The following is a 15,837-nucleotide window of genomic DNA, read 5'->3' as shown; positions in this document are numbered from 1 at the left end:
CACCGGAGGCCTGGCAGCTTGACGGCGATTGTAGTCCGTTTAACCCCAGGCGGGTAGAGCGACAGATCGACGGTGTGAGTCCCGTGGCTCGACACTGGAGGGCTGGTGAGTTGACGGCGTGAAGTCCCGTGGCTCGATACTGGAGTCGACAGAGTGTAATCCGTAGACCACAACGAGAGCAGAGCGGCGGAGCGCATCCACAAACACAAGGAGGGCAGGGCGGCGGAGTGTAATCCACAGACACAAGGAGGGCAGAGCGGCGGAGTGTAATCCACAGACACAAGGAGGGCAGAGGATGCCACGGGGTTTCAGCCGGTTAAAGACGGTACGACCTGCCACTCCCAGACTGCAGGGCCAGAGCTTATATAGTGGCAGGATACTCATTAAGGGGCCCTGAGTCTGGTGTGTCAGGCTGCAGGAGGTGATCAGCTTGAGTGTCCTCAGCCGTGCACGATTAAGGGTGCGGCCCTGGGAGGTGTCTGAAGGCAGAGGACAAACAGAGCACATGGCACACCACAACAGACAGGGGAATGACAGGACACATGAGGAGAGGAGATCAGGGGACACACACACCGGGTCAGACAGGGATCCTGGATCCTGACACACACGGACCTATGAATCTAAGGTGCATCGTTTAAGATCTGGAGTTTTAGTTAAAATCATTCAAAAAAAGCAACGAGCAATTATCAAAAAGAATGTGAAGAAGTTAGTAGAAGTTAGTCTACTTCCAACCAGCAGGGCCTGGCCCGACCTGTCTTGTGAAGCCATTTGTTCCTCTGAGGTGATAGTGGGTCATTGTGACATTTAGTCCGCCCTCAGTCCAGGGAACAAAGAAGTAGGGCTGCACCAAGGGCTTGTCTACAATACATCCATGGACGGGTGCGTTTTGATAGCTTGCTCATAGGATCAACGACTCTGACCCTTTTTTTGGTAATAACTGATTACTGTAAATTCATATTGTATGGACCCAGTGGTAGAGGTGAAATGCTGCCCCCTACTTCTGTGGAGCAGGATCATTAGCTACATGTCGCACCTTTAATGTATTGCAGACTCAGCCTGGAGACGGATCGCTACCAAATGTCGCCCTTGCTCCATACCACATGGAGGATCATTTCCAACATTATTCCATTATCCTAAATTGTAGTTTCCTGGTATACACCTCACCATTCACGAGTAAGTGCAACATATTCATTACAAGCCTTTGAAAAAAGAAAATCCAAATAATCATTAATATTATGCACTGGATCGTAAAAAAAAGAAAATACATATATATTTTCCTTATTTGAAAGAGTGGACAGAACCAAACACAACCCCCAGAAATGGATGATAACATGTGCAAAAGATACATTCCAACAGTCCCTTGTTGGCACCGACCCAAATAATTGCACACATCCTGAGCTCCATGCATGAAAAACCTTCCTCTGCTATATGCTTCCTCTGCATTCACTAAAAGTTCATAAGAGGACTTTTCGTTGACACCTTCTATGCCCATGTCCATAATTCCTTGAAAACAATCTTATAATGTGTTATAATCTGCTTGTAGCACTGTGTCATTATAGTTAATAAGTCATAATGCTTTAGACAACAGAATCTACGAGCTTCCTGCAGAAGTAACTCCACTTCACAACTACAGGAGCTTTTTCTCTTTTTCATTTGGAGTTTTCAAAAAACAATGCACAAAAACAATGAATATATAACAATGATGTCCAAGGTAATGTTTCATTGTTTCCAGTTTTTAAGTTAATATTTCCTCGGATGCTTCACTTCCTGCCTGTGTGTGTGTGTGTGTGTGTGTGTGTGTGTGTGTGTGTGTGTGTGTGTGTGTGTGTGTGTGTGTTTCTCGGCTGTGGGATTGTCTGCCCCGCCCCGATTGTCTTCACCTGTCCCTAGTTATCGCCTTCCTTTCATTGGCTGATCCTCCTGGTCCGTGCCAGTTGCTTTTGGTTTTCCTTTGTTGGCGTTCCAGCCGCGTGTCCTCAAGTATTCCAAGTGTGATTTAAACCTTTCCTTTGTGTGTTTAGATTGTGCCTCTGCCCAGCGTTTTTGGATATATTTATTCAGTGTTAATTGACTCCACATGTACCGTACCTGTTTCTGGCAATCTGGATCTCACTGTGTCATGCTTTTGAGTCCAGTTCCTTGTGGTTTCACCCGATGTTACAAATCAGGCTTCAAAATAATAGAAAAACAACAAAGCATACTGGAAAGCTGTTGGCTGGAGTTTAAGCTTAAATACTTCCCCAATAGGCCTTAACCCTTAACTTAGTTTACAAAAAAAACGGAAAGAAAAATGTCACGTTTCATACAAAATAATGCTTCAGTTTTGTGTTTTTACCACTTTATTTTTAAAAACTAAAATTTGCAAAGTGAACAACACTTTTAATTCCTTGTTCTGAATATACCTTTTCCCAACGCATGTAATTTGTAATAAATAGTGCTTTAGTTGGTTCATAATAATCCAATCGATTTACAATTCTTATAAATCTGGATTTATATACTGTATACCTGTAATTTATGATTAAATACACTTTCTATTTCAACACCAATTCTCATAATTCTGACTTGATTATTGATTTGCCAATTACAAAATTTAGACTCTCACTTGGACGTTCTTCACTCAATTTTGTCAACTTAGGAAGACATTGATGAATGAGGTATACCCTCAAATAGCAGGCAGGAAAACTGTGAGAATTAGAGCAATCCAGCAATGGAATGATAAGTCCACCCATCCCTCCTGTTTATCCATTTTCCTGAGGGGTTTGGGGCTGGATCCCATCTCAGAGTAATTGTAACTACTGTTCTACGATGACAGGGAAGCTCTCTATCTTGACGAAGCCAAATAATTGTGCCAACACTGAAACAACAGCAAAGTGTGTATTTGGTTAGCTCTCTGTGAGACTCTCCAACTTTCCCAGCTGCAAAGCAGGCAAAGGGATGTTAACAGTGCTGCAGATTGCATCCAACTGAATTCCCCTCGGAATTCCCCAATAATCTCACATGTACCAACCTGCTCTCTGGGCACCATGCTCATCATCGTCTTGGTACAATGCTTCCCAATATTGGGTGACAGACGAGTCCGTGTGTACACTAGCGCTGTTCGACCATGGATGAGGCGAGGAAAAGCATCACGGACAGCCCATGTGTGGTCTCGACCCGTCAGCCCCACACCCTGCGAAGGACTGGAATTGAATCCGTCCTCAGAGAATGTGCCGACACATGCTTTTCAGTGACGGTTGAATGCCGGCCTGCTTGTTGATAGGCCAACACGGTCCAGTTAAAGCTCAGCAGAATTAACAACACTGCTTTTAATTCCAGCAGTCCGATGTGGAAATGTTCCTGTAGTTTTTGCCTTGCCCACATATTTTGAGAAGTTGCAGCAGTTCATGTCTGAAACATGTATCAGAACATCCTATTTATGGGTTAATGGCTCACAAAGGGAGTTTGCGATGCCTGGAACGAATGATCGAAACCAGTTTCAATATTTCTTGCAGCTTCAGTGTCCAGAATGGTCTCTGTGTAGTTTGTACATTTCGTGAGCACAGATCCAGGAGAGGTCTCATCACGCCCCTGTTTTATTGGACAAAAAAGTAGCCGGAATACAGGGCGTGGTGGTGACCTTGTGTTGATCACATGCACTGTGATTGCAATATCCCTCGTTTGATTCCCTGGCAGTTGCTTTGGTTGTTGTTTCCCGTCTTTCTTCTGTTACCTCACACCTGTCTACTCTTTGATGTATGAGTTTACAGTCCAGCCACAGCATTCTCTCCATTGACGGATAGGTGTAAACTTCCAACATTAGGGAGAGCAGTGCATCAGTCATTGTTAGAGCAGAATGTCAACTTCACAGCCATGCGGTATTAATGTCCAGAGGGGTCCGAAGTAGTAATGGTGCTACACCTCACAGCAGATCACCGATTGAGTAAATCCTTCAATAAAAAGGCCGGCTGTTGCGACTTATCAGCCGGTCCAGGATGCTGGTAGTGCACGATGTCCTCATCAAAGATGAATCTGGTACGCACATTATGAGCTTCAAGGCTTTGGTCCAACGAGACCTCTGAGTAAACTCGCTCTTCCCCGCTGTGTTGATCCCTCTGTTTTCAGTATTCCATTTCTGCAAGAAAAAGCATAAACCAGTGTGAGATGGTCATGTTTATTATCATTACAGCCGTTGGTCTTACCGGCTCGGAGGAATCTTTGGGTTTGGCATATCTCCATACGGGCTACGATCATGCACCCATTCAAACAAACATTCTCCACGTTTTTCAAAGTATTTTCCTTGACAGACCATTACGGTGAAGCTGCAACCGAATCCACCTCTACATTTTCAGAGTGCCATTTTAAACGGGTTGCAGTAAGTTTTTAGTTTCCGACTTACAGTCGACTTACACTCGGCTTCGGCTGCTCGGCCTCAGCTGATTCATGTCGAGGGTCATATCTCAACCTTGAGTGTCTGATTTAGTGTGAATGATTGGCCAACATCAGCAGACACGCCCCAAATTTGTGTGTCTGTGATTTCTTGAATTTTCTCCCGCAGTCCATATCATCAGGCCAGCTACGCCTTTTAAAGGACTTGACAATCCTTTGTCGATATCCGTTCATAAATAAGTTTGACCAGACTGAAAAAAAACAGCGTTGTGTGTAGATTCATGCCTGCGGATCCTCTCCAGTGGGTTTCAAAGTTTTTTTTAAAGCCTCTTAAGAGTTCAGTGACCTTTGTTGACGCATGGACGAGCATGTAATCCTTTACTTGAAAATCAGCAAGACCGGAGTAACAGGGCTTTCACACGATAGCGGTCATACATCATTGTAACCGACACAAAGCCTGATGGGACGAGAGATGGTGCCAGGTTACCGCGTCATATTTGTGTTATTTCGCTTGACCCTACTGTAAGTTATTCCTTATGTTTTAAACACTGAAGCAACGCAGTCGTGGTTAAATTGTTAAAAGCTTAAGTTGTGTGACTGAACATTGTGCAAACCCACAGATATTTATCTCAAATTCTTCTGGAGACCGGACATTGTGCAAAGATGGCACAATTTCAAGTTGCAGAAAGTGTTTATAAATCAATGCGCAAAACATGAAGTATTTGCATGTGGTGTAATAATGCAGGCATTGTGATACAGTGTGTGATTTATTTAAAGTTACTGTGATGAACTTTTGACTGGTAAAGAACAGTCTACATTTTATACGATGGAAGCCCTAACTGTTTCAAATGTTTTTTTTAATATCGTTATTTTAGGATCACAATTCACTTGGTGAAGTTAGCGGTGGGATACACATGTCCCTACATCTGGTTTTAAAAACAAGGTGTACATACAAAATTCAGATGCTCATAAGATTACATTATATTCAAAAGCATGTTGCCTGTGTCCCTGGTGAAGTTAAAAGAAAATATTACAGATACTTCCAGTCAGGAGCAGAGCTTCACCTTGCTGCTGGCAGCCATCACCAACATTACGCTGCTGGAGACCCGGGCGGTTTAGCGGGGCCCGCTGGAGGGAAGGAAGGCACGGGAGAACCAGAACCAGGACCGAGCGGAACAGACTGTCAGAAAATGAGAGGGTTTTCTGAAGGGGCTCTGGTGCTCGGAAACACTACCACTTTTGTCCACGGGGGCAACACAGAATCAAAGTTCTTTGAAGTAGCTTTAAGGGAACTCAAAGGTTCAGGAGGTGGAGCCGACAGATGATAATGAAACAAAAAAGATTATTTCTGTGATGTGAATAGAGGTGCACATTGAGATTTGATTGACAACACAACCAGGAGGGAGAATGTATTGTGTGGTTCCCAGCGAAAATAGCCGAGGGTAAGTCCCTGAGGAACGAATTAAGTGAAAGAAAGTTCTTGTAACGTAAACTTTCCCTGAAAAGTTTGTTGCTCATTGTAAGCCTTTGCTCAAGTCTCGCACATTTTGAGTTTAAATTAGAATCTTCTTCATTATCAGACTCTATCGGGAACGTCAGTCCATCGTGTAATGTTCAAAGTGAGCTACCGATAATACACTCATACAGAAACTTCTTGGCTTCATGTCTTTGCAATTAAACTCAGGCAGCAACCTCCGGGCTGAAAAGTGAAGCCAATACGGAGATGGGGGCGACTCCTCTGGTTGTATAGAAGTCTATGAGAACATGACTCTACTTCTCTCTTGATTTAATACTTCAGTGAACATTGTAAACATGAGTTTATGGTGTCAATCGCTACTTTTAAGTGTTCAATACGGCATGATGTTGATTTGGTAAATTATGGTCCAAGTTAGTGTAAAACAGACCATAAAGTAGGATACGCTTTAGGGCGGGGCTACCTTGTGATTGACAGGTCGCTACCTCGGCGTTGTCTGGTCTTGGAGTTGTCCCTGTTTTCACTTTTCAAAAACTGTGTTTCTTAAAATGCTGTTGTAAGTTATCCCCTATATCTGAATAGTCTTTCCAACTTCCAACACTAAACTTAAGGTGGGATTCACTAATGTTAATGCTAGCTTATTAGCTATTATGCTGCGGGCAACACAGAAAATAGGCCCATTTAAAAGGCTATGTAGTTATGTTGGTGGCTTTTTTTTTGCAATATGTTGATATGACAGTAAAAGAATAGCATGAGCAAAGAGCTACCGCCTAAGCTTATAGTGTTTACCGTAACTAACTGTTTCCCTCTGCCAAGGCCACAAAGACTACAGAGCAACAGGGACATCAGCACGTCCTTTCTACACACACACACACACACACACACACACACAGACGCGCACAGGTGTAGAGCAATGCAGTATTGAGTTGTGGAGATACAAAGCGTGTAACCATGAGTATAATAGTGATAATGTCTGCTGATGACATAAATGATGCGCCAGGAATAGTCGACCTCCCGAAATAGAGCAGGGGACGGACTCCACAGAAAGGTCCTGTTAATATTTCCTCGGATGCTTCACTTCCTGTGTGTGTGTGTGTGTGTGTGTGTGTGTGTGTGTGTGTGTGTGTGTGTGTGTGTGTGTGTGTGTGTGTGTGTGTGTGCCTGCTGGCAGTAGTGGTGATGGTGTTGGGGTGGGAGATTTAAGTGGTTGTTATTTTGCACATGCAGTGAGTGTGTCACAAGCACTGAGAAGTGAAATGTTGTGAGTTGTTCTGAAAAGCGAACGTGCAAAACAACGTGCACACGTGCACATCCTGCAAGCAGATTGGGTCCGTTTGTGTGACCGTGAGTGCGTTGCAACTTTTGAAACACTTTGAACGCGGCAGAAAATGTCAAAGTTGCAACGAGATTGAAGATAAAAAATTCACAGCTGCAAGTACTTGCAGCAGTTCAAGGCAGACGTCAATGTCATCACCACTCATCAGCAGCAATGCCCTTGTATTCTTTATTCAATCAAAAGTCCACAAGTTGCTCAGCAGCCACTGATCTGAAATTGAAGAGAGAAAAAAGCTAAAGGTGAAGAACCTGAAACAAGTTGTTATTCTGATGGATGAAAGCAATGCATCTGTCATAATAACATGCTTTTTAAGTAAAAACCTCTTCTGGAAAAGTAGTAGTCAGACATGTGACAAATGTTTTATTGGAAGTTAAAATGTAACATCTCACCAAGCAACTGAGCAGTTTTTTTTAACCCGAGCCCGGGGGAGGCAGGAGTCCGGACTGTGTCTTGTGTTTTAAAGTAAGATCCTGCAAGGAAGAGCCCTGGAGGCTGAACCATTCCCATGACATCAGTCCTGTGCTGAGGATTTACAACAAGGCTGTCAACTCCACTTTCATCTCCACACGTCATCAGCCCTGTAACCAAAATAAGTCTTTAATGGGTGTTAAAGAAATTAAGAGGTTTAATTAACGAAGCGTTGCGTATTTTCAGGGAAAGTAAAAGTTATCATGCGATCTTGTTCGATGAAGTTCCGTCTGGCTGCAGACTGGAGAGGATGCTCGCGTCGGTGATGTGATTGGCCCATCTCTGCAGACTCCTGGCTCGCGGCTTTAAAAGCCAGCACCGTCACTCTGTGCGTCAGAACGCAGCCGGAGAGCGGAGAGTCCGGACGCACTGGCCGGACACACTGGACACACCGTGAGCTGTCGCTGCTGGAGCCCACCGAATAAACCGCAATTACTCACCAAGCACCGGGCCAATTAGCGGCACTCTGCTGGAATTATTAATCGGAAAACTTTGGACCACACCAGAACTCAGCGGTCCGGTAAGTTCGAAATTGATCACGGCATCGACCTTGATTCAGCCGAATCAGAATGTAATTGTTCGCGGTCAAGGAGCGGTTTGGACTGTTCACTTTGCGCAGAAGTCACAGCCACATGACTAAATAATGCGCCTCTTTGATGAGGCCTAAGTTACTTCTGAACTGCACTGGCGCAGTGGAAAACACTTTTAAAATAACATAATCTCTATCCTTCTCTATTTATTCATCGAAATCACAGGGCTGGGGATTTTATTAACTGGTATTCTTTCGTCTGCGTGAACCATTTCACATTTTCATAATGTTGATCACACGCCGTAGAATTGAATCTGTAAAAATACAGTTAATTAACGCCTAACTGATGCAGCATGACTGCAGCGTGGTTAATGAATTCCTGTTGCCCCATTAAGTCACTGGGACTTTATGTGGTTAGTTCACACTTAAGTATATTAATACACACTTACTTACATACATTTCAGTTCAATTCAGACTGAAAGTACACGTTCTCATACAAATATGAAGCAATTTATTTGTAATTCAAACTGGTCGTTTACACGTTACTGCATGTTTACCATATTTGCAACCTATTGGGTGGAAAAACAAAACAAAATTCTTGTAAAATCATTATTATGTGTTTGTCAAAGTTGAAAGAAGTGATGCACGAAAAAAAAGCATCATCTTTCGATGAGAATGGATATTGTTGTGCTTTCAGAGCAAATGGGTCTGAAACTGGAATTCGGGCTAAATTGGTCGCACACCAAATGAATGAAGTAAGGATGAATAAACATTCCTTCACTGGTGAGCTCTTCAGTGTGAACTGATCACGACAAAGTCAAAGTGATTTGATTTGTGACTGGGGCAGTGGGTTTTCATGCTACATCCTGCATTACTGCATGCATTAAATCATCACGAGTCATGCATTTGTTAAGCCAATTGCTTTATATGATTTGTTCCCTGATGAATGAAGTATTACCATTTCCCTTTTCACCATTAAAACTCATTCCGTCTCTTGCACTGGACTTGTTGAATGATATAGAATCATGAGGCACGATTATGCCGTCTAAGTTGATAATAACAAGCGCATGCTAACTCATATTTCTCAAATAATTGGAATATTTTGCACCGACGTTCTTGATTAAATGAGAAAGTGCTTTGCATTTTCTCAAGTTTTCAATTCAGAGTAACCAGACTATCTATTTATTGAATGACCAGAAAACATGCTAGGCTTTAAGTCAGTCAAGGTATCGTTTGAATTATTTTTTTCGTTGCAATTATCCTCCAAATCGTTGTTTTTTTAAGTACGTGCTTTTCTTGTATTGTATTCCTCCAGAAGTAGAATATTTTATTCCTTTGACCAATTTTGTTCTAGCAGTAACCAAGGAAGCCTTTTATGGGACTTTTATGGGACACTTACTATCAGATGATGGACAATGTGCAGGTTTTCAGCCGCATTTGGGCTGTTGGGGCGGTGTCATGCTCCGTGGGGGAGGAGGGAGAGCTGATTGTTAATTTATGATGAGTTTATATTTGTCCGTCCTCAGATGAGTTGTTTTATTATTTATTCATTTTTAATTGATGATGTGACAGTGATCTGGTGTCTCCTGGATCAATTAAGGGAATTTGAAAACCCAAACCTCCTCTCTCCTTCTGTCCTCTCCTCTCCCCTCCGTCTCTCTTCTCCTCCTGTCTCTAAAAGATATATGGAACTCAAGTTATAGTTTAAGGGGTCCAACAGCCCAGATGGTCCATTTTGGATAGTTCACACCATGTAATACTGATGGAATGCACACAGATGTTTCAACACTGTTTACCCTGTGTAGCCTTTTGACAACCCAAACCCAAGAGATAGCAAGAGATTTCATTGGCACTCCAGCTTTTTTAAATCCATAAAAAATATATGACACCCTTCCAAACTACAATTTGAACAGAAATCAGAAAAGACAGCTGCCAAACTACAGGTATCATGAACAGCATTATTTGATGTGGTTGATATAAGACTGCTTAGGAAGTACACCATCACAAATACAGCAAAACACTGTAGTTGAGGTGTGCCGCTGTGACAGCCGCGCCTCGTGAGATGCCAACCCTCCACCTCTCGGGAGCGAGCGTGCCCAGAGCGGCGATAACGCGGTCAGCTGATGTGCTCGAACACATAATAGGCCAAGAATTGCAGGCTTAACCCTTAATATATCATTTTAGCAACTCATAGGTTTTATGTGTACAACTGAAACGTAACTGAAAGCTGCCAGTTAAATGTAGTGGCGTAAAAAGTAGCTCCAATATTTCCCTGTGAAATGTAGAGGACTGGAATAAAGTATCGCTCAAAATGGAGACACTCAAGTAACGTAGAAGTGCACAAAAATTGTAGCCTACTTCAATTGTACTTTAATATCGAGAGTGAACATACTTCGTTACTTTCCAACCCCGATATTTCTTTACAAACACGGGTCTGTCGTCCACATGTAAGTTATATTCTTGATAAAAATGTGGATGTTTAAAGCAGTGATTACCAACCGGAAGACAAGATAATTAAAGAATCCAGCATACATAAACATACATGTCTGTTCGGAGCTTTGGAAAACAATCTAATAAAAAACACAATCAAATACAACTTAACACAATTGTTACGACCTGGCTCAAAGGCTGCAACATAAGGGAGACACGACTGAGTGTGATAAAAGTAATAAATAGACATTTATTTCACGAACAAACAACCAGAGAATTAATCAAACGAAGCAGCTGCCGCGAGAGGAGGTGAGGCTTATCATACTGCGACAAGCTTCTTGTGTGAAGCCGTCCGTCTTCACGTCTTTGTTTGCTGATGATCCTGTTCCAGGGTGGATTCAACCTCAAGTATCTCACCCAGGGAGAAAACTAAAGGTGTTTCTTGCAACCATCCTCAGAGGGAACTGGCAGAAAAAAACAAACGATTTCACACTTGTGAATCTACAAAAATAACCCCAAATAAGGCTGTAAACTTTAAACTGACACAACTGTGTAATTCGGTTCAGTGGAGCTGAAACTCACCTGGTGTTTTTCTTTTTGAATCATCCGTTCAACAATCTGATGCATTGACGTTAGCATTTCTCCTCACATGCAGCATTCCTGCTTTGACCATAAGGTGTTTCTGTTTATCCAACCTTGGGTTTATCGTTTTCCTGGAATTGTTCTTCTTCCTCTGAGGACATGCATGACGATAAACAAAGCTTTTCCCGGCAGTCCAGTCCTGCATGCCAAACTTCCTCAACTGGCATAGTGGGCTAACAGTCCTGATGGTGGCGCTACAGCAGCCGTATGAAGTTTAAATCAAATTCATAACTACAACATGTAGGCCCAAGTGAGCAGAATTGCTCCGATGTCATGGTAGTGTTGTACATTTCAGTTTTAAATTGTATCCTCATGTAAGCTATTGCAGACAATCTTTAAATACCAGTTTGTCACTTATGGAGCAATCAATCTGTGTGAAAATAAATTGCAGACCACTCAATGTTGTCAAGATGAAGTACAAACATTCTCAGCATTTTCTCTTGAGAACTGCCTTTTTGGCGCTGGCTTGAAATATGCCTTTACATATGCCACCCTGGTGACTGCAGAAGTCTCGGCCCGTGATCAGGACTGCCCCTTCATGTTTAAGGTCGACAGTTGGAGGTCCTGTGATGCAGAAGGAACATGCTAATGCCAAATCAGGCATTGTGCATTAGAGCCATTCCATCTCACAAGCTCTGGCATTAAGTCACATTTAGGTTTTGGTTTTTTTCTTCTAAACACTGCATTCATTTCTCAAGTGTTCCTTTTCAATAGACTCCATTGTGCTTCCACCCTCCCCACATCGCTGTCTCTTACTGCCTCCAGGTCACTCTCGTGACTCCTGTCCTCACAGGCAAAGCACCTCAGCGCTCTCTCTTTCCCCTCTTCTGGTTTTTCCTTTCCTGTGTTTTCCTTTTTCCGCCAATTGTTCTTGTGAATGGCTCAGACCATCAAACTGTCAGTCTTCTCAATCTTGGCCTCTTTTCTTCACATTCTGTTCCTGCATTTATGTGTTTCACTTTTAAAGCAGCTAGTTTCTCATGCTCCTCTCCCCACACGCAAACACACTTTGTTTTGAACCACTAACGGCCTCTTTATTTCACCTTGCTGGTTGCCAACTTTCCGCCTCTGTCTTCCTAAGAAGTGAAGCCAGCAGAGCTCCAGGTCAGAGGGTTTCTAAAGTCAAATCTATTCGATTCAGAGGATCAACCCGCTTAAAATCCAGCTTTCCAATTAGATCAGACAAGGCTGCTCTGACATGGCCTAATGAGGCACCATGTTACACAACACATAATTCAATTCATTTTTGTACAGCCCAAAATCACGAATTACAACTTTGCCTCAGAGTTCTTTACAATCTGTACACATGTGACATCCTCTGTCCCAGGACCCTCACAGCGGAACAGAGAAACTCCCCCAAAAAACCCTTTAATGGGGAGAAAAGAGGGAGAGACCTGTGGGACAGAGGACACACCACATGATTTCATGTGGTGTGTGTGTGTGTGTTCGTTCATGTGTCTTTGTGTGTGCAAACAGAATGGGCCTCTATGTTTCTGAGCCGTATGCAGCATGAATGCCAGTTGTGTTTGACAGTGTGTGGGTTTGTGTGTGTGTGTGTGGGTTTGTGTGTGTGTGTGTGTGGGTTTGTGTGTGTGTGTGTGGGTTTGTGTGTAAGTGGGGTCGCAAGAAGTTTTGCAAGTGTATGCACATTCTTAGATGTGAGCATTAAAAAGCAAATCGTTTGTCCTCGAACCTTCGCCTCTACAAACCTGTGTGTGTGTGTGTGTGTGTGTGTGTGTGTGTGTGTGTGTGTGTGTGTGTGTGTGTGTGTGTGTGTGCCCTGATGGCGTGTCTCTAAAGTTATTGCCGACATTGTAAATCATCCCGAGAGATGCCCCAGGCCATTCTGGGGGTACACATAATTCTCAAGAGGGTCAGAGCCCAGTTGGCGTCGTCTGTGAGAGAGTATTTCTGTCACACACACAGAAACACTGTTCCTCGTGTAACCTCAGTTATCACTATTCCATTTGTCTTGTTTATCTTTTGCTGCTCTGTTCATTTCACCCCCTCTTTTCTCTTAGAATACTTTTCTACTTTTCAAAACACAAAAAAAGTTTCTTAGTTTTGTTGATGGAATTCAAAGAATATCACAAACAAAATGCTTTTAAAACGTATTCATCCAGAACCTATTTCCTCACGAAGAAGGATCTGTTTGAATTAACTGTGCTATCGACACAGTTTGTGAACAAAATCATCCGCTTTTCGTACGCTGACGGTTGGTCTACTTTCTCTCTGCAGGACACCCAGAGCTCGGCTCCACGCTGCCAGGCCCGGAGCGGGGCCCCCCGATGTATGGACGCGTGTGTGAGTGCTTCTAAAAGAGTGTGTCTGTAGACCGCCGACATGAGGGCCGTCACCGCTCTGCTCTGTCTCCTGATGGTCGCCGAGGTCGGAGCCTCTCGGGTCGCCCGCGACGCCCAGGGCGGCCTCGCAGCTTCCGAGCCATCCACGAGCAATGCCTCCGTCCCGCTGCCGGGTCGGCCGCGGGGCTCCTTCCACCCCATGTGCATAAAGCCCACGGAGATCAAGTACGCCTTCAAGTACGTCAACACCATCGTGTCCTGCCTGATCTTTGTGGTGGGCATCATCGGCAACTTAACGCTGCTCAGGATCATTTACGAGAACAAGTGCATGAGGAATGGACCCAACGTCCTGATCGGCAGCCTGGCTCTGGGGGACCTGCTCTACATCATCATCGCCATCCCCATCAATGTGTTTAAGGTGACCACATGTATCCCTCGTGTCCGTCTGTCGGGTGTCTCTTCTGCTTGTGTGACCGATGATCTCTCTTTTTGACTTTTTGGAAACGACGGTAACGTTATCAATCCATGACACAAAATCGTGACTCAACAATTTCACACATTGTGCAAAAAATGATTTAAATTCTGTCTCTAATTTAGTGTGAAAATGTCCCCGCGCTGGACTTTCGGATGAGCCCTCTCGGCTCATCCTGTTTATAGATGTGTTCGTTGCTGCGGTTTTGTCCCTACGTGTCGTGTGTTTCATTATTAACTGTTTAAGTATAGGCGCCGCAGAGTTTTCCACCTCCACTGCACCTCCCGCTCAAGCTCAAAATTGTAATAAAAGCAGACGCATGCCAACAACCGGGGAAATACCCAGTGGGCTCTGGTGCCAAAAATGTGACAATTGATGCACTTTCGAAATACGATAGGATTCGCTTCAAGTGAATGAAGCTGGAATGCTCTGCAGCATTTCATCTGAGTAATAGTCGCTCTGATTCACGTTTTTATTTCCGTAAAGGTCCCGCGTTTCAGGGATCTGAGACATCATGAGGATTATAATGAGACACGGGATCAGCTGACTTGATAACAGGAGTGGTTTTTCGAAAACTGGAAGATTTCAAAGACTCCAAAACCAAATTGTCGATTTCTATTAGTGGCTGACAAGTACAAGGCCACTCACAATAATTCCATGTTTAGCCTGATTTGCTGTTAAAGACATTGTCCTTATGCTGAACTGATTTTATGACTCCTGGGAGACAAAACTTGCTGACTGCACGTTTTGGAGGAACTGTTGCTTCTGGCTCGCTGGCACAATAACAGTCTCAGACAGGACCCCTACGCAGACCTCAAAGACGTCTGTCCATGTGTGACACTTCTCTCCTCACAAATGTCTCTCCTCTCCGTCCCCATTGTTTCTCCTCCGCAGCTAATAGCCGAGGACTGGCCGTTCGGCGTGTACATCTGTAAGCTGATGCCGTTCATCCAGAAAGCTTCAGTGGGAATCACCGTCCTCAGCCTGTGTGCTCTCAGTATTGACCGGTATGTGGTCTTCTGCTCTTCACACACACACACACACACACACACACAAAAGTCAGTGCTGATGCGCACGTCTGTGCTGTTTGCGTAGCTACCACGCAGTGACGTCGTGGAGCAGGGTGAAGGGGATGGGCATCCCTCTGTGGAAAGCGGTGGAGGTGACTCTGATCTGGCTGGTCGCCGTGATGCTGGCGGTGCCCGAGGCGCTGGCATTCGACATGCTGGAGATCCCGTACAGAGGCAACACGCTGCGCGTGTGTCTGCTCCATCCGGAACAGACAACCAGCTTTATGAAGGTAAAAATCCTCCGAATGTGACTCATTCTAACATTCACGGTGCGCTCATGGAGTTGTGAGAAGTGGGTTTTTTATTTGAAACAGAAGGGTCTGGATTGCAGGACACGGTGGAAATAAAGCATTTAGCTCTTTTCATGTGTCATGTTGAATCAGTGGATTGTAACTCGACTAACTGACTTTTTCCAAAAGACATAATTCAGCCGAGCTGGTGGATTACTTTGAGGAGAACATTGGAAGACTTTGTGCCAAACTAAAACAAGTCTGGAACCTATTTAGCATATCTGTGCCAAATTCCAAATTCTGGATGTGCGATAACATCACATAGTCGATGCAGAACCGGAGGTCACAGAACGTCAGGCCTTAATCACAGTGCTTTTGAACAGGTCGTGTGGTATTTAGACTTGTAATCCTGTAAAATGAATTACAGAAATTTAAATAGAACAAACATACATAAAAAATAGAACAAAGAGGGAATCTGACTGTTTTATTGGTGTTTTTCTTTTTGGTTCATTCCTTTT

The 15,837-nt window shown here is 43.8% G+C and overlaps 1 protein-coding gene across 1 annotated transcript in view; it reads left to right on the top strand.

Annotated features, from left to right (window-relative positions):
• The first annotated feature begins 7,958 nt into the window (after positions 1-7,958).
• LOC306777732 (endothelin receptor type B-like) overlaps positions 7,959-15,837 on the top strand; it is an 11,191-nt gene continuing 3,312 nt past the window's right edge. Inside the window, exons 1-4 of the mRNA XM_079268972.1 lie at positions 7,959-8,163; positions 13,483-13,965; positions 14,914-15,026; positions 15,115-15,319. Coding sequence (XP_079125098.1) covers positions 13,588-13,965; positions 14,914-15,026; positions 15,115-15,319 — 696 coding nt within the window. The 5' untranslated portion in view covers positions 7,959-8,163; positions 13,483-13,587. The remainder of the gene's footprint in view (positions 8,164-13,482; positions 13,966-14,913; positions 15,027-15,114; positions 15,320-15,837) is intronic.

This window comes from Melanostigma gelatinosum (assembly GCF_949748355.1).
Source record: "Melanostigma gelatinosum genome assembly, chromosome: 5".
Lineage (NCBI taxonomy): Eukaryota > Metazoa > Chordata > Actinopteri > Perciformes > Zoarcidae > Melanostigma > Melanostigma gelatinosum.
Note: the sequence above shows the minus strand (reverse complement) of the source record. Positions and strands in the feature narration are given on the sequence as shown.